At 52.6% G+C, this 21,331-nt stretch overlaps 1 protein-coding gene across 10 annotated transcripts in view; it reads left to right on the top strand.

The window, feature by feature from the left end:
• Nucleotides 1–21,331, top strand: part of Rgs3 (regulator of G protein signaling 3) — a 137,225-nt gene that overhangs the window by 61,610 nt on the left and 54,284 nt on the right. For all 10 annotated transcript variants that reach the window (XM_040757359.1, XM_040757358.1, XM_040757357.1 and 7 more), the window contains 7 exons: nucleotides 656–761; nucleotides 1,278–1,629; nucleotides 1,971–2,010; nucleotides 6,075–6,271; nucleotides 8,418–8,501; nucleotides 13,537–13,648; nucleotides 19,341–19,384. In XM_040757359.1, the coding sequence (XP_040613293.1) occupies nucleotides 656–761; nucleotides 1,278–1,629; nucleotides 1,971–2,010; nucleotides 6,075–6,271; nucleotides 8,418–8,501; nucleotides 13,537–13,648; nucleotides 19,341–19,384 (935 nt within the window). The remainder of the gene's footprint in view (nucleotides 1–655; nucleotides 762–1,277; nucleotides 1,630–1,970; nucleotides 2,011–6,074; nucleotides 6,272–8,417; nucleotides 8,502–13,536; nucleotides 13,649–19,340; nucleotides 19,385–21,331) is intronic.

Genomic DNA, 21,331 nt, shown 5'->3' with positions numbered 1-21,331 from the left:
AGATACACACACACAGATACACACACACATACGCAGACATACACACACAGAGAGACACACAGATACACACACAGATACACACAGACACACACACAGATACACACACAGACACAGGTACACACACACACAGCCACACACATACACACAGATACACACACAGCCACACGAACACACACACACACACAGCCACACACATACACACAGATACACACAGCCACACAGACACACACACACAGACACACACACACACAGACATACACAGACACACACACACAGATATACACACAGAGCCACACACACACACAGACATACACACACTACACACACAGACATACACAGACACACACACATAGACACACATACACAGATTCACACACAGTCACACAGAGCCCCCCCCCACTCACCTCCACCACCAAAATAGATATCACTTCCTTACTGTTCTAGGAGACCCTTAGAGAGGGTTAGTGGTAGGGGTGGGGTGCAGCTAGGGTGAGGAGGAGGTGGCAAAGGCGACAGCTACCTAGTTCTCAGAGCGACAGCGAGCAAAGAGGCAATCCTTGCCCACGGTCACTAGAGAAGCAAAGGACTCCTGGCTCTTGGAGGAAGTCTTAGGCCTCTGTGGTCTCTGACTGGCTTTTTGTTTCTGTCCTTGCAGGGGGCCCAGCAGAGAGGGCAGGCCTGCAGCAGCTGGACACAGTGCTACAGCTGAATGAGAGGCCTGTGGAGCACTGGAAATGCGTTCAGCTGGCACACGAGATCCGGTGACGGGGGTGGTGGGCGGCGATGGCCTGTCTTCCCGCCCAGCCCTGGGCACACTGTCTTGCTCTGCTCTGCTCTTTCTGCCCTCTGCCCAGCTGTGAGTGATTTACATGGCTCCTCGGGGATCCGTTTCTTGGCCTGGAAATGAAGGCTCAGATGAATGTTGACCCCACAGCAAACAGCAGGAAAGACTCTGAGCAGACCCCGTGGTTCCTACCATGGTTCCAGGGGCTGGTTCCACGTCAGCTAATTATGCTACTGAATGGCCGAACCCTTTGTCTAAGGGTGTGTAGACAGCACAGATGTTCCAGCTGCACAATTTAAAGTTTATTCTGTAAAATATCTGCTCTCCTTCACTCTGTGGGGTAACACCCCAAAGGTCCCTTTTCATCTGCTTCCACAATGGCTCCATGAGAATTGTGTTTGCTTGGCTTTCTTCGCTTGCTCTGTGCCCGCAGGCTTCCTACCTCCACTGACTCTGGGCTTCCCCAGTCTGAACTCCTCTCTGAAACTTCCAGGAGCTGCCCTACTGAGATCATCCTGCTCGTGTGGCGTGTGGTCCCCCAGATCAAGCCAGGGCCAGATGGTGGAGTTCTGCGACGGGCCTCCTGCAAGTCCACACATGACCTGCTGTCACCCCCTAACAAGAGGGAGAAGAACTGTACCCATGGGGCCCCGTCCCGTCCCGAGCAGCGCCACAGCTGCCACCTGGTGTGTGACAGCTCTGATGGGCTGCTGCTTGGTGGCTGGGAACGCTACACGGAGGTGGGCAAGCGCAGTGGCCAGCACACCCTGCCTGCACTCTCTCGGGCCACCACCCCCACCGACCCCAACTACATCATCCTGGCCCCGCTGAACCCCGGAAGCCAGGTATGGATAGCTGGGTGTGGAAGGGCACTGGGACCCTGTGGTAGACTAAGAATGGCTCCAAAACAGAAAACTGGGTTGTGAAGAGACCTCTCTGGTGTGGTAGTCTCACCTGTGGCCCACGGAATGCACATTGGGACAAGCTGCCGTGAAGGAAGCTGAGGTCTTTCATGGTGCCTGAAGTGTCTCTCAGCTCTACCCCACCTCTGCCCCTTAAGAGAACCGCTGAGTCTCCTCCGTGCCCCATGGCGCTTGCTGCCCCCCAGGACCTGTGCGCAGCCAGCTGCTGGGCTGCTCTGCCCCATTCTTGTGACTGAAGCTGGGCCTCTGTTGTTCCCTTGCAGTTGCTGCGGCCTGTGTATCAGGAGGAGGCCATCCCTGAAGGTGAGATGTCCATTGTGCTACAACGCCCTCTCAGCCTGGGGATTCAGCTGAGGTTGGGGCTCAACTTCCTGCTCTGAGTTCAGAGGCCTTTCTGATGGAATTAGGGTGACCCAGCACATTGACACAGACCCCTTATCCTCCTGGTGCCTTCTTCCCCTCACTGAATGAGTGCGTCTTTCCTTAAAGTCAGAACTGAGGTGGCAGAGGGGGAATCTATGAGAACCATCCAAGAGACAGGTGCTTAGTATCTTGTGGCTGTTATCCAGTGTTGCTAAGCAACTGTACCTGTTAGGGGCTGTAGACACCATGCTTGAACCTGAATGGAAAGCAGTCCTGGAATGTAGAGCTCTGAGGCCTGAGGGCGGAATCTGCACTGTGGGACTGGAGTCTCCTCCCTTCACCTAGAAAATAGCATCAGTGCTCCCTGTACAGGGGCCTGTCTGGAGGATTTCACGGAGAAACAGTTGTGTGTAGTTGCCTGCACCCTGAGAGATGGTACGGAAGAGCCGTCTGAGGCCACAGACATCTCTGCTGTTTAATCTGTGCTTCTCCATCGGCCTGCATGCTCTGGCCAGAAATGGAAGCTGGCGTAAAGCAGGAGCCCGTGGGGGCTGCCCTTAGGTCCTCATGCGCCTGCCACAAAGCCCTAACCCCAAGTCCAACTCTGGAAGGCCGAGGCCAGCCTTGCCACGTGGCCCTCGAGGCCCACCCTGAGTACTGCTGAACCTTTCTTCAGTGCCCGCAGGACACCCTGCACCTTCTTCCTTGAGAGTGGCCTTTCCCATCTTCCCTCAGATTTCTTTCTGTGCTGTTCTCCTCCATTAGTGATAAGATGATTCTTAAAGTGAGTACTTGGGCCTTTGGGGGGAGGGGGCTCCTGTCAGGCTCAGGGCCGCTGATGGAAGGCACCCCTTTCTTCTCCCTACTGGGGCCCGTGGGCAGTTGGGCCTTGCCTGCCAAAAGAGAAGCTGTGCTCCTCCTGGGGAGGATCCCGATCGTGATTCAACAGTAAGTGTCTAAAAGCTTTTAGTGGGCACATTAGGGTAGAGGAAATATGTCGCTGCTAAATGGCGACTTTATTAGGGGCAGGGCTGGGTTTGCTCTATTTCTGTGGGCCCCGTGTCAGATCCAGGGCTGGTCAGGCAACAGAAACTTGATGGAACTTTGGCGGGTGGCTAAGGAGGATGATTCCAGTTGTCTGTATGGTTTTGAAGGCAAATCACTGAGGAAGGGACCTGGAGAGATGTGTCACCTGTGTGGGTGTTGGCACATGAGCTCTTTGACCCTTTCCCACAAAGCTCTAGAGATGCCCATGTGGTCAGTCCCAAACTGTGTCTGTATTTTTACTCCTCTCTGAAAATCAATGCCAACAAGGGCACGGTCACCTGAGGGGAAGGAACGAGTAAGAGAGAGATGGAGATGGTGGTGTTAATAACAATGGCAGTGTTTTGAATTCCTTCTGTCAAGATCTTGTGTGTGTGTGTGTGTGTGTGTGGTATGTGTGTGTGTGTGTGTGTATGTGTGGGGGTGTGGTGGAGGTGTGATGTGTGTGTGGTGTGTATGTGTGTGTGTGGTGTGGAGTGTGTGTGTGTGGTGTGTGCGTGTGTGATGTGTGTGTATGTGTGTGTGTGTGGTGTGGAGTGTGTGTGTATGGTATGTGCGTGTGTGATGTGTGTGTGTGATGTAGGGTGTGTGTGTGTGTGTGTGGTGTGTGTGTGTGTGTGGTGTGGGTGTGCATGCATGTGAAGACCAGTGGTCAAACCCTGGAGCCATCAACCTTGTTTTATGGAGACAGCTCTGTCACAAGGACCCAAGACTGCTAACTGAGCTGGGCTAGCCAGGAGCCCTAGGGGTCCTCACTGCTGGGATTACACGCACATGCCACCATGCCTAACATTTTACCTGGGCATTGGGAATTAGACGCAGGGCCATCTGGGTAATACAGCAAGTACTTTACCAGTTGAGCTGCCTCCCAGCTCCTGCATCATGACCTTGACTTTACTTCATTTCTATTTCAGCAGAGTGATCCTTTTAGTGTCGAAAGATAATCTTTTCCCGTTCCCAGTGCCTTAATTCTTTACAGCCCCCAGTCCTGAGTTCAGAGTTTAGGGCTGTCACCAGGGTGCTGGCCTTTGATTCCTCTGGCCTGCCAGGAGGTGGCCTTTCAGGAGGGAGAGCTCAACCATCCTGCCTGGAAGAGCAGGGACAGGGACAGCTTAGCCATCTTGCATTGCACAGGATCTGAGGCTTTTCCGGAGCCTAGAGGTCTGTCTGGCTGTAGTCAGCATACACCCCACTTCCCTGCTGTCCCATGAAGGCAGAGTGACCTCAGATTCACCACTGCCAGGGCACACCTCGGAAGCTGGGAGCACAGACGTGTAGTTACTGTTTGCTCAGGGAAGCACTGCTGGAGAAAAAGGAGATGACACGGGGTTTAGGCCAGACGTCATCACACTAGGTGACAGGTGGAAGTTTGCCTTCGGGGAGCTCAGCAACTGGGCTGCAGTCTGGATTGTTCTAAAAAAGGGTAACTTGGGAAGTCAGTTCCAGAGAACCACATTCCTCGTCCCATATCTCCAGAGGGGAGTGGCAGTGTAGCTTTAGGGAGTGACTGCCACCTAGATGGGACTCATCCTGCCTGGTGTCATTTACCAGCTGAGTGACCTTGGGCAGCTTGCCCAAGCGCTCTAGGCCTTGGTTTTCTTATCTGGAAAATGGGACTAAGCTGTCCCCTCCTCTCTGGAAGCAGAGAGATGTGTCAGGTGGCTGATTTGTGACTCTTGATGTCTAAGGTGATTCTTTGACAGTGATGGGCAGCTGGGCCCAGAAAAACAAGGAGGCTCAACTTAGAGCCCATCACCTAGATTTCTCTACTGTGGACTGTGTCCTTCCTTCAATTTGGTCTGGCTGGCCTCAGACCCTGCTTCTCTGATCCAGCCTGGCCATGTCTACTGGGCCTGTCTACTTCCAGACTGTTCTGTGACCTCACTCATGGCATGCTTCCAGGCCTGGTGGCCTTCTCTGTCATGCTACCACTGATGGCTGGCTTAGTGTTGGAGATCATCCATCCTGTAATCGCATACCAGCCTGGCCCTCGGAGCCCCATTTCTCATGGGGTCTTTTAGTGAGCTTCTACCTGACTGCCTGGACCAGGAGAGGCAGGAGGTATATGGCCTCTGCTTCAAAACAGAGAACTGTCTCAGATAGAGAAGGAGCCTGCTTTCTCCATGTTGCACAGCTGCACGGCCGGCTTCTGACTTAGGAAGTCACCGCTCACGATCAGGAGTGTCTTGTCCAACTCAAATCCAGTGTAGATGTGGAGACACAGGTTGGATTTTTCCAGTGGAAGGCCAGGCTGCTGCACAAACAACCTCTCAAGCCCCGGGTCCAGGCCGTAGAAGCCGGAGGACTTCTTCCTCGCCTCTGGTCCTCCTGTCCCCATCTGGGTACCTGTTCTTTGCACTATCTAAGCCACCCCTGAATAGGCAGGAAGTGGTTTGAGCACTGCCACCAGACTGTGATCTCTGGTCACTTGTGGGGGTGGGAAGTGGTGACATGTTTTTCTCACCTCTGTGAGAAGAGGGGCATTGCAGCCGGGGGAAGGAAGCAAGTGCGAAACCCTCTAGGCTGTTTCCTCTGTGCTGTGGCCTTGCGTTGGTGGGGAGCTTCCCTGAGATGTTGCTGGGTCACCCAGGGTGCAGCAAGCTAGGGGGAAGCCTGGGCTGGGTACCTCAGTCAGGGAGAATTTGGTGGCTTTCCCCTGGCAGCAGGCACCCTAGGAAGGAGCCTATCTCTCTCTCTCTCTCTCTCTCTCTCTCTCTCTCTCTCTCTCTCTCTCTCTCTCTCTCTCTCTCTCTCTCTCTCTCTCTCTCTCTCTCTCTCTCTCTCTCTCTCTCTCTCTCTCTCTCTCTCTCTCTCTCTCTCTCTCTCTCTCTCTTCCTTAAGGCTAAAGCTGAGACCAGTTGGAGTGGGGTTCACTGACTGGGTCTTGTTCCTTGTTCTTGTGGGGGCATCTTGTGATGGATGATGGAAGTGACACACTGTCCCCCACCTCTGCTCCGCAGAACCAGGGATTACCACTAAAGGGAAATCGTACACCGGCCTGGGCAAGAAGTCCCGGCTGATGAAGACAGTGCAGACCATGAAGGGCCACAGCAACTACCAGGATTGCTCAGCCCTGAGACCACATGTCCCGCATTCAAGCTACGGCACCTATGTCACCCTGGCCCCCAAAGTCCTGGTGTTCCCTGTTTTTGTGCAGGTGAGCCTGTGGCATGTCCCAGGGTTTCCTCGGGAGGAAGTGAGCACAGACCGGGGTCTTGGTTCCAAGACTGAGGATGGAGCCTCATCTAGGATCAGAGCCCTCTTTGGGATAGAAAAATGGCTTCGTATTGTGGAGATTATCAGGGAAGCAGAAGTTTCCAGAGGCTGTGCAGAAAAACACAGAGGCACCAGAGGGTCTTCTCCTCTCCTTCCCAACTTCCTCACCCTCTGGGGCTGGGAAAGGCACGGCACGAAGTCCGGCAATGCTGTCAGCGGCCTCACCCGCCGGAGACGATGTTTGAAACTGACTGAGCGACAGCTTGTGTGGCTGTACTCAGGCACACACGCCCGGCCGGCTGGCATTCACCACGCAGGGGCCGCACACCTCCTCCCTTTCTTCCCTTCTTCATCTCTCTCCTTCCCTCTTCCTGTCAGTGACAGCATACAGAGTCTTAGGTTCCGCTGTGGCATTGTCAAACATAATTGTTTCTCTCTATCCTTTCCAATCCTCCTCTCCCACACTCCTGCCCCCAGAAGCTTTCTCCCCTCGATGTCACACGTGTTCTGTTTCCCCCTCTCTTCAACAACCCCCCCCCCCCCGCTTGTGGTTCCTTTCTGGTCATGTGACCCATACCCGCACCCACGTGTGTACATGCGGTAAAAGCGCTTAAAGTAGACTCTGCATATGAGAAAGCACACACTGTATCCGTCTTCCTCAGTTTGGGTTACCTTGCTTAATGTCTTTCCTAGATCTGCCCATTTTTTCTGCAAACGCTGAATGAAATTCATAGCACATATGTACCACATTTTCAACATGAGGGTTTTAAAAATGAATATGTAATTACAATATGACCTACTCACACTGCTTCTGAATATATGTTCAAAGGACTCTAGACAGAGTACAATTTTTTTTAATTTAAATTTTTTTTGAGAGAGGGTCTCTATATAGCCCTGGATATTCTGGACCTTACTATATAGACCAGGCTGACCTTGAATTCACAAAGGTCCACTTGTCTCTGCCTCCTGAGTTCTGGAATTAAAGGAATGTGCCACCATGCCCAGCTTAAATTAGTTTTTAAAATAATAGAAACTGAAAATTTTTAAATTGTGAAGTATTCAAGTTGGGCAATGGTGGTGCACACCTTTAGTCCTAGCCCTCAGGAGGCAGAGGCAGGCAGAGCTCTGAGTTGGAGGCCAGCCTGGTCTACAGAGTGAGTTCCAGGACAGCCAGAACTACACAGAGAAACTCTGTCTCAAAAAATAAAATAAAATAATCAAGATACAACACTTAATTGTGCAAAACAAAGAATTAGAGGGTAAAGGACAGCCAGCAGCTGTGCACACAGAAGCTGTCCCATCTCTCCTTATTTAAGGCCCTCTTCCCAGCAGAGACCATCGCTACCCACCCCGCCAGTCTGGCGCGGTGACCAGACTTGCTTTGCTCTCTATCAGTTTCCTGTCTGTATACGGATACCTGAGAGGTCTCCAGCCTCCCTTTGGTGCTGGAGCTCATAGTTGATGCTTGTTTCATTATCTTTCTGCCGCCCCTTGCTTGAGGTCAGCGGCTGGGGCCATGTGATAAACACACACTCCCAAGGACAGGTGCTTTTGGGTGGTCAGCCAGAGTTTGGCTGTGCTCCTTGAGCTGGACTGGACAGGGTGGCAGGATGAGGAGCTGGGGTAGGAAATTGGTTGCTGGGGAAACCAATGAGGTGAAGGAGTCAGTTTGCTCAGCCTGGGACCTGAGCAGGGCAGGAACCCACTTGACCTTGAATTGATGTGAGTGGCCAAATCTCTTGGCTTGGGGCCCTCAAGATGCCTCCTGGGCCTGACAGCAGGAGACCTTCCCTGTGAGGCTTACACCCGACAGAGGAGGGCTGGGAGGGCCTAGGAGCTTGTTGGTGTGGGGCGGGTACCAAGGGGAGGACTGCAAAGGCTGAACTTCCTGTAGAGAGAGCAGCTCTTTTGGTCAGGCCTGGCTGCGCAGGGCTGGAGCAGTCTCTCTGTTTCCACTGTGGGTGTGAGGGGTGCTGGGGTCAGGGGTAGGAGGCGGGCGGGCAGTCCTCTCCCTCTGCAAGAGAGTTCTCTGATCTGGCTTTGGCAAGAGGCCCTTTGTGCTCCCACTCAGCCTGACTGGTTTTCAGCCCCTAGATCTCTGCAACCCTGCCCGGACACTCCTGTTGTCAGAAGAGCTGCTGCTGTATGAGGGGAGGAACAAGGCTTCCCAGGTAAGGCGTGCCCGCCCGGCTGACTTCCCTGCTGGGCTTCCTTACCCCTCCCCTGCTCTCTACAACTCCCCCCCAAAGCCTTACCCAGTGGCTACCCAGCCTTTGCTTGTCCTCTTCTTACAATCTCACTGCCTCTGAGAGCTGATCACTGATGTGGCCAAAGCATGTCAGCCTCTAGCTCCTGAGACCCTCACTGTTTGTCCTGAGTGCCTCCAGGGAGGGGAAAGATGGCAGCTCACCCCAGCTGAGAGAAGTACCTCAGAAGTTTTAAGTTGCTGGCCAGAGAGCATTGTTAGAGGGGTGTTGGAGTCTTTCTGTATGAACCCATCCCAGACCCTCTTCTGAGAGCTCGGTACCTCTCATAGCCCACCACACCCCCACCCCCGCCCCCAACCCGGGCTCTAGCCCTGTCAGCAGGGGTCAGGGGGAGGGCTCCTGTCATTCTTCCTGGGAGCCAACCTATCTCTGGCTGGGAGAACCTCCCTCACACACAGTCGGCCAGGTCCCGGCTCAGTCCTAGGATGGAAACCGTTCAAGGGACCTCGGAGGCTTGTGGCTGCTCAGGCTCTGATGCAGAGCCAGCTTTGCTAGGATGTATGGCTCTTTGGGATGTTTCCTGTGGAAACATCAGGAAGCTTGGAGGCAGAAGTCTAAATCCAGCTCTGTTCCTGGCTTCTGGGGACTTCTGCTTTCCGTATCAGTCTTTTCATCTGAGTAATGGGTTTGTGCATGATCTAGACAGAGGGCAGGCCCTGAGGCTGGCCCCTTGCAGCTTCCTTGTCCTGGGCATTCTGTATGACTGGAGCTATCACAAGAAGTTGGCCTGGCTTTTGTTTTGTTCTAAGCAAGCGAATCAGAACACCGGTGTCTCCAGTGAGTACTGTCTGTTTTATGGGAGCTGCCCGGGGAGACCCTGTGCTGATGACGCTGACAACAGGGTCTTTCACAGTCTTGTTGTGCGTGACCCTAGGGCGTAAGTGCTGGAGCAGTCAATCATCAAAGACTGGCCTGGGACAGTAGCTCTGTGTTTGTTGTCTTAGGCCAAAGAAGGTCAGTGGATGCCAGCTCTTCAAAGTATGGAAAGCAGAGTGCAAGCTTTGCCAAGAGAGGCTACAGACAGTGAAAAATTGAGGGAAACCAAGCAAACTCCGAGAGCTCATGTATGCATGTGCATGCATGTGTGTGTGCGCGCGCACACACACACACACACACACACACACACACACACACACACACACACACACACACAGGTGCGCACATGTGTCCCAGGGAGGAGAAGTCCATTGGTTTTCCTTCGTTTATCTTTTATGAAGCAATGGCAGAAACTCAAAGAAAGCTGATGTAGTTTCTGTTGAGGTTGGTTCATTCTCTGGGCTGTCATGGGACAAGCCAATGGAGAGACCACACACTGTATGCCTGTTCTCTTGGTCCGGCCAGGGAGATGGGCCGTGCACGGCCCACGTGTTGCTGCCCAGTGATGGGCGGTTGCAGGCCTGCTCTGTTCATCTCTGACTTCAGCTTTGACCTTGGCTCTCTGAGTTCTTGGTCACTTGACTTGGCCGGCTACCCTCCAACCTTGCAGGCGTCTCAAGGGCTGTTAGCTATGCTAAGCTTCTCTCCTTTACAGGATCAGCTTGAGGCTTTACCATGGCAGAGGGAGTTAACTCTATCCTAGCCACCAAGTGGGGTGGTCCAAAGTGTCTCTTAGGAGGAAGCTTCTTGCTAGAAGCCATCCAGGCTTACAACTTAGTCTGTCACAATCAGCTGCATTAGAATCAAGGATAGATCAAAGAACAATGGTGTCTTGTATATGTTCGGAGGGGCTCCCAGAATCAGGGGCCTGCTGTGACTGGCCCAGAGCCCTGTCTCTCCTCTTATCTGGCCAGCTTCAGTGTCTCATGCCCAACTACAAGCCTGACTGCTAATTTAACTAATTTAACTCTTACCCTCCCTTGCAACCCCAGCCTCTGTGCTTACTGCAGTTCTCTGGCTGGGTAACACTTTCCATGATTCCTGATGCTTTTGGTACATTTGTTAAAGACAAAGGAAGGGAAGCCAAACTACAGGACATTTCACCCCCCCCCCCCCCCCCATGCATCCTTGCCTCCCGTATCTTTGGAGACTGAGAACTAAGATCGAAGGAGGTGGTTTGAGGACAAGAAAATTAAATACATCCCTTCTCCTTGAAGTAGGATAGCAGCCACATAGAAGGACTTTGTTATCATCTCGTGCTCCTCCAACTGAAAACGGAAAGTGGCTGTCATGGGCCTGGGTAGCTTCTGAGAGCTTTAGTATCCTTGAGCCCCCCGGGAGTCACAGATTCTAGTTACTTTTGTGTCCCTTTCCAGGGGATAACTTTTCACAAAGTGGTTTCTGAATGAGCACGGCAGCCTCTCCACTCCACAGCAGTGGGGTCATTAACTGGATAGTGCTCAGCAGTTGGGCACTCTGCATTCCCTGGATGCACCCTGCCTCAATACCTCTTTTCTGAGCAGTCTGATGTTGGGGAGCAGCTCCAGTCCCGCAGCACAAACTGCTCTGCCCCCTCCCATCCAGAAGTCACAAACTTGCTGGTTGCATATCCAGATGAAGCTGGCATTTTGTGGTGGCCTTTTTGTTCGTTTGTTGTTTTTGTTTTTTCAAGACAAGCTTTCTCTGTGTAGCTGTGGCTGTCCCAGAACTTGCTTTGTAGCCGAGGCTGGCCTTGAACTCATTCTTCCTGTCCTGGAATTAAAGGCATATGGTTCAGCCTTGGGTTTGTGGCTGCCTCTTACACACACCCTGACAAGTGCTCTGGTCATTGAGGGTTCAATCAGGCCTTCCCTAGGTTCCCGGAATACCGTGAGGCCCGAGATGCCACACACTCACTCTCAGACTGACTCATCAGGGTTACCATTAGCTAAAGCACCAAGGTGTTGTCTGTCAACACAGCTTCATGGCCTGGTTCCCAGGAGAAGGCTTCGGTTAGGGCCGCTTGGAAGAAGCTACCGTCTGAGTTGTAAGGATTCTGTGACTAAGTCTTGAAACTCTGGGAAATGCATGTGTCCTGGAAGCCCATGAGAGGAAGACTCGGAAGGTCCCAGGGCCAGTGGTGGGCAGCGGGTGAGGGCTGTGCAGATGGGTCTCTATGAGCTCCTGCCCGCAGGATGCTGGGGAGCAGGGTTCACACGCTCTGCTCTGGCACGCCTGTGCCAGCCCTGACCTTTGCCTGACCGACCTTTGGGGGAAATTTTCTCTCATGCCTTAATCACTTCCTGTCTAGACCATATTCTCAGCTCTGGGAACCAGGCTGGGACAGAGGCCTCGCGTTTTTCACACCTTGTTGTGGCCCCTCCCACAGACTTCCTCTACCAACCTTCCTTCTGCCAGCTTGCCTGTGGGTCTGGGGGTAGCAGCCAGACCTTCCTTGATTGGCGGATATGTTTCCATGGGAACATGAGGGTTTGCCTAGAGTTCCTTGACTTTGCAGACCCCTCCTCGGACAATCCGTTACTTCTGACGTTCCTCTGTCGCTTTCCTTCCCCACTGAATGTGTCGTCTCCTCTGCTGCAGGCACAACACCCCCATTCTGTCTAATGTGAACATTAGGAACAGGCAGACCTGAGGAATGACCCCTGGCTGTGTGGCTGTGGGGAAGTCACTTAACCCGTCTGAGCTGTAAAGGCAATGGTATTGTTCAGGGAGGACTTAGTAAGGCCAGCGTGGGTACTCAGCAGCTGGGATGCTGTGTGGAGACGGGGCTGGGGAGGATTCACTATAAGATTCTAGCCAAGAATTCTTGAGATTTTGTGTTTGGGACCTCTTAGAAGGGACATAGCCCTGAGGTAGCCTACTTAAGGACATCCCTGAATTGTCTCTGTGGTCCTAAGTTCTTCCAGCTTCTGTGTTTGCATGATCCTCAAGATGGCAGGTGGGCCATCTCATTATATATGTATCTATATGCATATATAAACACACACATACACACGTATGTTATGTATGTATGTGGAGAGAGAGAGACAAGCTCTCACCACAGGTTAGCTCTGAGCTCATTGTGTACCCTGGGACAGCCTGTAACTCTCAGTTCTCTTGCTCAGCTACCAGACTGTCAGGATTGTACATGTATATAACTATGGCTGGCTTTTATTTTTTTAACTGCAGAGGCGCCTCTGAGAACACCCTTAAACGTTCATGTTTATATACTCTTGTACTTCTGTAGGAGAGCCTCAGAGGTGGGACTGTGGGGTCATCTTTAGCAGCTGGCTAGCTCAATGTCAGCACGCTGGCTTTTTAAGCATGGTTAGCAAACCACACACTCACTGTGCCTTCAGGCTGGTTCTTCTTGCTTTAGAAGATATGGCATGTCAGGTTTGGCCCCTCAAAAAGGAGTTCTCACAATTGGTAATTCTTTATTATTATTATTGTTATTATAAAATCTGAAATAGGAGTGTATGACTTTAAGGAAAGGCTACTACTATAGGGCGGACAAAGGAAAGGACATAGAGAACTAAGTGGGGTTCTTTTTTTTTAGCATAAAAATATGCTGAGCACATCTGTCATTTTACCTATAATGTCTAAAAGTAGCCTTTCCTTTGTTTTTTGGAGCATAGAGGATATTAGTGGTTATGTACAAGCCTGTATCAGAACATAAGTAACCACTGTTTTCTTGAACCAATTTCTCATTGGTACACTTCAAAAAGATCTGCAAGAAATTTGGTAATATTATTCTGTGATGCTTCCCTTCACGTTACAGAGGGCTTGAAAAAAAAATCTTGAAGGAATCATGTGTGGGGTGAGGTCTGGGGATACCCCAGGGCCTGAATAAGGCTCCTGCAGGTGAGATGAGCCAGGGAGAAGTCTAGAAAACTAAGGGACACACTGGCTGCCTCCACTGCAAGGCAGGCTTCTGTCACAGGCAGGGTTGCCCTTGGGAGCTCCTTGTGACTCTGCCTGATGCAGCATGGGTGTGTTTCCTGGGCCTCCGGTGGACCTTGTGGCTCCCTGCCTCCTGGGGGACTGCAAAGCAGACAGTGGTGTTTGTTCTTCCCCTGAACAGGTGACACTGTTTGCCTACTCAGATCTGCTGCTCTTCACTAAGGAGGACGAGCCAGGCCGCTGTGATGTCCTGAGAAATCCCCTCTACCTCCAGAGTGTGAAGCTACAGGAGGGTAAGAAGGCCTGAATACCCCAGGGGCAGCATGCTGGCCAGCTAGGGACTCTGTAGAAACTTGGCTGCCGGTTTCAGTGGGGCCCTTGAGAATATGTGGTCATGTCTGCTTGGGGCTGGTGGATTTTCAGATGTCACGCCCTAGGCTGGCTAGCTTTCCACTATACCTTGATCTCTGCAGGGGGTTTCTATTCTAGGGATTCAAGAAGGGCAGGGAGAGCTTTGAACCCCAAGACCTGTGTCAGGCCCCACGATTCTGGTGTGGCCTTGGGGAAGTTACTTAACTTCTCTGAGCCCATTTCCTCTCTGTGAAGCAGGATGATAATAGCTTCAGAGGCTTGTGTTAAGTTAGGTCATTTATGTAAAGGGCCTTGCTCCAAACAGGTTCCCAATAGAGGCTTCTTGACAGTCATCTGTGGACACTCCTTTTTTAGCTGGCTGTGTGGGCCTCGCCAGAGCCTTAGGAAGCTGGAGCATGCAGCAAGCTGGGAATTTCTAACCCAAAACTTTCCATGGTTCCCTGGCCCACGGGGGACCAGGGAACGGAAAACCAGCTGGGAGTATCTGTCCAGCCACAGGCTTTGGCGCCTGAGGTCTCAGCTGAAAGGGGCTCGGTTTCCTCTCCCAGATTATGCAAACAACAACAGACCTGTGTGAGCTCAGGGCAGCAGGGGCACGGGGAGGAAAATATTAGCCTCGAGAGAATTCTGTTTTGGCGGGTTTTGCTCCAGAACTTCCTGACTACTTGCAAAGCCATCCTGTGTGCTTGGTGCCCTGGCCTCCTGGAGAACTGCCCTCCCCATGGGATGTCCTTCACAGCCCTCCCTCTCTAGCTCCGTCCTAGCAGGACTAGGGTGGCTACTGATGGAGAGCAAGGGAGGCCACTAAGGAGAGAGCAAGACACCCACCCTCGAGGCCAGCCCATGAGGCAGTGGGAACAGCAGGCCTCTCGGCTTCCCAGGCACTGGCTCTGGTGTCCCGGATGGCTCCTCTCCGCCCTCCAGTGAGTTGTACTAGGCTTCTTGCTGCTCTCCCACCTTCCCCTGTGCTCACACACTTACACAGGGTGCTTCCTAGAGTCAGCCTGGCTTCCCTGCCCTGCCCCCAGCTCAGCTGATCGGGGACCTGCTTAAACTGAATGAGCACCCAGCAGAGCAGTGCTCAGTACCATGCACCAGGGCCTGAACCCTGACTGCTGCACACACTGAAGGTCCAGGGCCACAAGCCCAAAACTCTCACTGGCTCGCCCTCTAGGGAGTGGGGGTGCCCTGCTCAAAACCTATATCTGAATGTCCCCAGTTCCCGCGAGCCCCCAGTGGCTTCCTGCCGGTTCCAAGGTGAGAATACTAGAAGCAGCCACAGATGGAACCCACCGGGCTCCTGGGGAAAGTTGGCTGGTCATCATATCACCCTGCTCCCTGCTGGGGTATAGAGTCTGGGGGCTGACTGGGTTTCCCCTCCTGGAGCCCCAGGGCCTGGACTTGAAGTTTGGGAGTGTAGACACACTCTCCTGTGCCAGGCAGTGATGTTCATGGTGGGTGGTAAGAGCCGAGGGGTGCAGAGGAGCTCCCCAGAAACTGAGCTGCATGCAGAAGTGGCCTGGGGCTGAGACCACGTCTGCCTGTAGATGATGGGGCAGCTGTAAAAGCTGAGGTCAACGACGTGAGAGCCCATCTCAGGCAAGGCGATCGTGGACATGAGAGCCTGTGGGGTCGGCACCAGAGTTCCTGGGTTTGAGAGTGACCTCTAGGAAGCCTGGAGCTGCTGGTCTGGAAGGTACATGGTCCAGGGCTTAGATTTCTTTCCAGGCACCAAACAGAGCCTTTGTACACCGCCCCTGCCTGCTTTCCATGTACTACCGAAGTCCAGTACCCCTTCTGCCAGAGTCACAGCTGTGGGTCCCAAACCAAAGTCCCAAGGTTGGTGCCATTTCCTGGCCTTTCCCACACGCCCCAAAGAGGCTCACTACTACAGCAAGCCAGGCTTTCAAGAGGTCATGTGAAGGGTTAGCGGGAGTGTCTGGAGGCAGAATGGTCTAACTAGACTCCCAGGTTTCTTCTCTACTTCAAAGGCAGTATGTATGCAGATTTCAATTTCGGTGGCCAAGAAGTTGTTAAGCGCTGCTCCCTGGTAGGGCGGAATCCAGCCTATCCCTGGGACCAAGGACTCTCTTGTGACTTGTTTGCTAGGGCCTGTCTCTGCTTCTCAACCATATTCCTAGGACTTAGTAGGGAGCATGGCGTACATTAGGTGACCAGTGGATGCTTGCTTTTGTAAACAACGAATGGCTAACAGAAGACCAGAGTGCCGTCTTAGCTTGGCAGCTGGGATGTCTCCTCCCGAAGAGCTCCAGACTCAAGGTCACTCCTCTGGTGACTGCCTCCTTCTGTCAGCTTCTCCCAGGGTTCGTCAGGTTTGAATAGCGATGTGATGGGAACAGGCTGGTACTAACAATTGGATCATCTCCGGTCAGCCGGGGCCCATTGTGGTCTCTTCCTGCCGCTGCTGCCCGCTGGTTTTGCTACTCTTTGTGTTTCTGCCTCCCCAGCAGCCAGCATCACGCCCACTGCGTGTCTTTCTGGCCTTGCCTGTTCTTAGACATGACCTGGAAATGTTTATCTGACTCACGGCTCTCCAGGCACATTGGGGAGCCGGGATCCCAGCTTGGAAACTCAGCTGCCTCAGCCCCAGCTGCTAGAATGCCTGCTTGACATTTTCTAAGCTGTCCTCCATGTCCACCTCGGTTCTGGCCAGTGCAGTGAGAGCTGTGGAAGAGGCCTCTCCACTCTGGAGCTCTGAGCCAGCTGGAATCACAGATGTATGACATAGGGTTAGGAATCCAGGCTTTGTGGGTATCTCTCTGTCCTGGATTCAGATCTCAGCTCCACCACTTAATGTCTATGAAGTTTGCTGTCCCTCCCTGTCCCTGCCTTTGTTTGTGGAGAATGTAGACAAGAGCTCTCTTGGCCAGCCTCCAGCAGTGGAGAAGGTTTTGTGACTCTCAAACCGGTAGTGAGATGTTCTCTGGGTAAATGTTAGATAGCAGGCATGGGCTGGGATGCCTTCTCTGGCCGATACCTAGCCCATGATCAGGGAACCTCCTGCATGGTCTATATATTACATTGTGGGACTAAAGGCCCCTTTGGAACTAAAGGCTCCCCTGATGAATTCCAAAGTGACAGAAGCAGGAAGTGTTGTTCAAGGAGAACCCCCATGTCTGCTGTCCTCGGTGTCCCGGTGTCCCTCTCTTCCAGCAGGACAGAGGCTCTCTCTGCAGACACTCCTCCCAGACGCCCTCAGTCCCCTCCGTTTGTGCTTTTATGAGGCTCTGCTCCCCTGTGGTCCTCTTGTCTGTCACACTGCCGCCAGCACCAGGCCATGATGCGGAACAGATGCCAGGGAGTCTGCAGCATGCAGTGATGCGGGGGGGACACTGGCGTCAAAGCACATGCAGTTGTCACTCACAGGCTTCATGGCACAGGGACTGTCTGACAGTGTGCTTTTCCAGCCTCGGCTCCACCTCCCCAAGTCTCATCTCTTAGCCTTTCTCTGCACTGCTAGAGCCTCCTCTCCCCTTACTGCCTGCTCCCCAAGCCCAGGTTTCTATTACTTTCTTATTTGGATTATAGTGACTCTCCTTTATTCTAGGGTCTGCTAGGAAATGTTTTCATAAGCAAAGGAAACTCCTCCCCTTATCTCCATCTCACCAGCACAAGGAATCCTTTGAGGCATTGGGATCTATTTTCTTAGACACTACAGACTTCTGAGGCAGGGTTCTCTCCCTCTTCAGCCCGTCTCCAGGTGAGGAGAAGTAGAAAGATTTAGTCCAAGTCCAGAGTGGACCTCCATTTACTTATGGGATATTTTGTCCTGGCTCTGCCGGGCAGCTCCTGCCCCTTGGGTGTGCCCACTCTCTTGCTTGAGGAGGTCTAATTTTCCCTGGCTAGATCTCTGCTCCCTGCATTTTTAGAGCTTGGCTTGATATACAGTTTGGTTGTGTATCAAGAACCTTCTAGGCTTCTCTTCATAACAGACCCTGTTTGGTTTGATGGTTCCTTGGCCTTAAGTATTCTTTGGGGGGTCCTCCTGGAGCGTGGCATTCGAGAGGCATGCTCTGCTGTGGTTGAGTGTGAGCCACTGCTTGGTCAAGGAACTTTACCTCTTGGGTCCTCTGTTCTCACACAAGCCTAGGATGCTAGGGGCCCTGTGTCCTGGCTGTCAGGAGTGAATACAAGAGCAAGTACTCTCTCACGGCTACTCTCAGCCCTTGAGCTGACTGGTGAAAGCATTTGGGGCAGCAGTTGGCTCAAACCAAGATGGTACTCCAGGGTCCCTGACACTTCAAGTGTTTGCTGTTACACGTGTTGGGTAGTTGCTTTCTTCAAAAACTGACACCCTGCTTGGTAAGGGCAACATCAGAAATGCAGGGAGTTCCCAAGCCTCCCAGGTCTGTGTCCAGATGAGTGTTTCATGGAGAGTGTAGCCAAGTCCTGAGGAGAGGCTGAAGTGAGCAGGCAGGTGTCCTGGTGGGGCGTGCATGCCTTTCTGTTCTCACCGGCACCTCTCCATCTCCATGCCCATGGCCACACTGTCCCCACCTCACAGAGTTCCCTTCCTTTCCATCTGGGGTTCTCCCACAGTTAGACTTCCCAAGAAGGGAAGGGAACAGCCCACATCCCTCCCTGTTCTTTCCAGTTTTGTAACTGGTTGAGTTTGCATCCCTAGAGCAACAGTGACACCCTTAGAGAATGTGGCCATGTTGAAGAGCTGTCTCCGAGGATGCATAGAGATGGGACTAAAGACTGTCCCTCCTTGACCTGTGCTTCCCTTTGTGAGGAAAAGGCCCACTCAGGAATCAGACGGCTCCCTAATGAATTTCAAAATAGCAAAGGTGGTGGAGTGTTTGAGGCAGAGGCTCGAAACCTGTGGGTCTCAACCCCCTTGGGGTTGAATAGCCTTTTTTTTTGTAGGAATCACATATCAGATACATCAGATGTTTACATTATAATTCCTCGCAGTAGCAAAATTAGTTAAGAAGTAGCAATGAAAATTTACGGTTGAGGGTCACCACAACACAAGAAATTGTGTTAAGGGGTCACAGCATCAGGAAGGTTGAGAACCACTGGTTTAAGAGAAACCCCAGAAGTGTGCTGCCTCTATGGCAGAACTCTTGGGAATTCTGGGAAGGAGTTCTTCTGGGATGCAGATAGCTCCCTGTACCTGGCCATTAGACGTCAGAGGGTTTCCTTCTGGGAAGGGGTCCCAGAATTCCCTGGTCAGGCTGACCTGCAGGCAAAAGCCTTCCAACTGTGCATCACCTGGACAAGTGAGTTAGTGAGCTTTGCTCTAGAGACTGCTCTGCTCTCCACACCTGCCCTTTCCTTCCTCTTGTTCAGGAAGGCACCACACACACAGCCTCCTGGGTGACATAACTGGCTGCACCCAGCGAGGCTTTGACTGTAACTTTTTTTTTTTTTTTTTTTTTTTTTGGTTTTTCAAGACAGGGTTTCTCTGTGGCTTTGGAGGTTTGGAGGTTGTCCTGGAACTCCTTCTTGTAGACCAGGCTAGCCTTGAACTCATAGAGATCTGCCTGCCTCTGCCTCCTGAGTGCTGGGATTAAAGGCGTGTGCCACCATGGCCTGGCCCTGTGTAGCCAATTCTAATGTGAGTCTTCCTTTCTGTTCTCATCAAAGGTTCCTCAGAAGACTTGAAATTCTGTGTGCTGTACCTGGCAGAGGTGAGTCCCTCTCTCCAATTTGGAGAAGAGTAGAGTGTGACCTGATACTCGAGGAAAGAGATGGTACGAGGCTTGAGGTTGGCCTCCTTACAATCTTGCAATGACCCAGGACAAAGTCAGGAATAGTTTCTTGCTCTGTAGAGCACAGCTGACCTGGTTACCTCTGTGTGAAAGGCAACTAAACAGATGGCACCCAGGATGGCCCCTGCAATACCCTGCTTGGGACCTCGAGTGTCCCTGCGCCTGTAGGTGTCCTGAGGGTGTGGCCCAGCAGCTGCGTACTGTCCTGTTTATTTATTTATTCGCTCTTCTCCTGGAGATGGCCCAGCTCACATGCCCGCCCCGTTCACCCTTTTTCCAGGAAGTGCCACCCACCACCCCTCCTACACAGGCTTGTCAGTGTTTCAAAGGCCTCAAGTAATTGTACCTTCATCTGGGCCAGACAGCTCACCTGGGCCAGCGAGCACCACGTGTCCGTGTTTGGCTCTGAGAGATGCCCTCGAGAGGGACTGACACTCTTGGTCTCTGACAAGAAGGGCGTGAAGGCTCTAGACAGCTGTACCTTTTCAGGAGCAAAACCAAGTAAACAGCCTACAGGTGCAGGGACACCCGAGGTCCCAAGCAGGGCTTTAACCAGAGAGGTTCTTGGTTTCAGGGTGCTCCCTGCAGGTAGAGCAGGGGTGGGAGGTGAGTGGAGCGGTCGAGCTGGTCTCTTCCCAACGATGACTCAGACCCTCCCCCCATTAGTTACCAGGGAGAGAAAACACACACTGAGTCGGGAGTCTGTCGAAGCAGGATCTCGATTTATTCCAACAAGCAGGATGGGAATTTTAGGATAGGGTAAGGTGACATGAGGAGTTAAGGGCCAATAGGCAGATAGCCAGGCAGGGGGCAATCTTGCATCAGGTCTGGCTGAGTCACCCCACGTGGAGGTTACAGGTTAGAGACAGATCGCCAAACTCTAGCCAGGCTCAGGAGCTTACATTGGGCCTCTCATCCAAGCCTTTCTTAGGCCCAACACTTGGTGATGAAAACTCTGAGGGCCACCAGGTTATCCAAATTCTCTTGGGTTTCTAGTGTAATTTTCTGTCCCAGCCTTGTTCTGCTGACTGGTGGTGTTTGCCACAGCAAGGCCCATCCGTGCCCTTTACTGCCTTGCCAGCGGTCCCGGGAACCTGTCTACATGGATCGGGGACAGCCGTCTGAGAGGAATACACCTTTCTAAGAAGGAAAGGTGCCGTTTGGGATTGAAAAGCATTCTTTCAGCTCCTGGCCAGGATAAGAGGTGTACAGACCCCGGGGACAACAAAGTTTACTGAGAATTTCACTCGAGAGTTGCTGAGAGTTGCCAAGAGGCAGTGGGAGGCGTCGTAGTGGAACTGGGCACTCAGAACCCTGAAAGCAGAGCTGCGGACAGTGGAGGTTCGCCCTGTGTCAGCCACAGCCCAGCCCAGGCATGGGAGTGGCTGGTAAAATCCCTACAGCACCAGAGAGAGTTCGGATCCACAGAGCCAAGTGAGGCAAGCGTAGACAGGAGATACACTGTGACAGGGCTGTGCTCACTGACCCCTCTGGCTTCCCACATGTTCCATCAGCCTCTAAAATGAGGCTCCAGGTTCTCTAACAGCACGACAGCTCCCTGCCAGACTGGTGTCTTGCTCTCCTAGAGAAAAGCGCTTCTGCCCATTGCATCTGAGATCTCCTTCCTAGTTCTCTAAAGAGTGGCTATTGATCTGAGGCCTTGAATTTCCGGAAGGCACCAGGTGACCCAACCCCGAGGGACCAGGAGGGTGCATCTTTTGGGCATCTGGGAGCTGGGAGCCTCTTACCTTAATGGGCCTGCTACTAATGAGGGCTAGCCTGTGGTGCAGGGAGAATCATATTGTTTGCTGCCTGTGGTGCAGGGAGGACCACACTGCTTGCTTGCTCAAAGCCCTGAGCATTCTT

Source organism: Mesocricetus auratus, unplaced genomic scaffold (genome assembly GCF_017639785.1).
Source record: "Mesocricetus auratus isolate SY011 unplaced genomic scaffold, BCM_Maur_2.0 Super-Scaffold_100014, whole genome shotgun sequence".
NCBI classification, from domain to species: domain Eukaryota; kingdom Metazoa; phylum Chordata; class Mammalia; order Rodentia; family Cricetidae; genus Mesocricetus; species Mesocricetus auratus.
The sequence above is the reverse complement of the archived record's forward strand: the minus strand, read 5'-3'. Positions and strand labels throughout refer to the sequence as shown.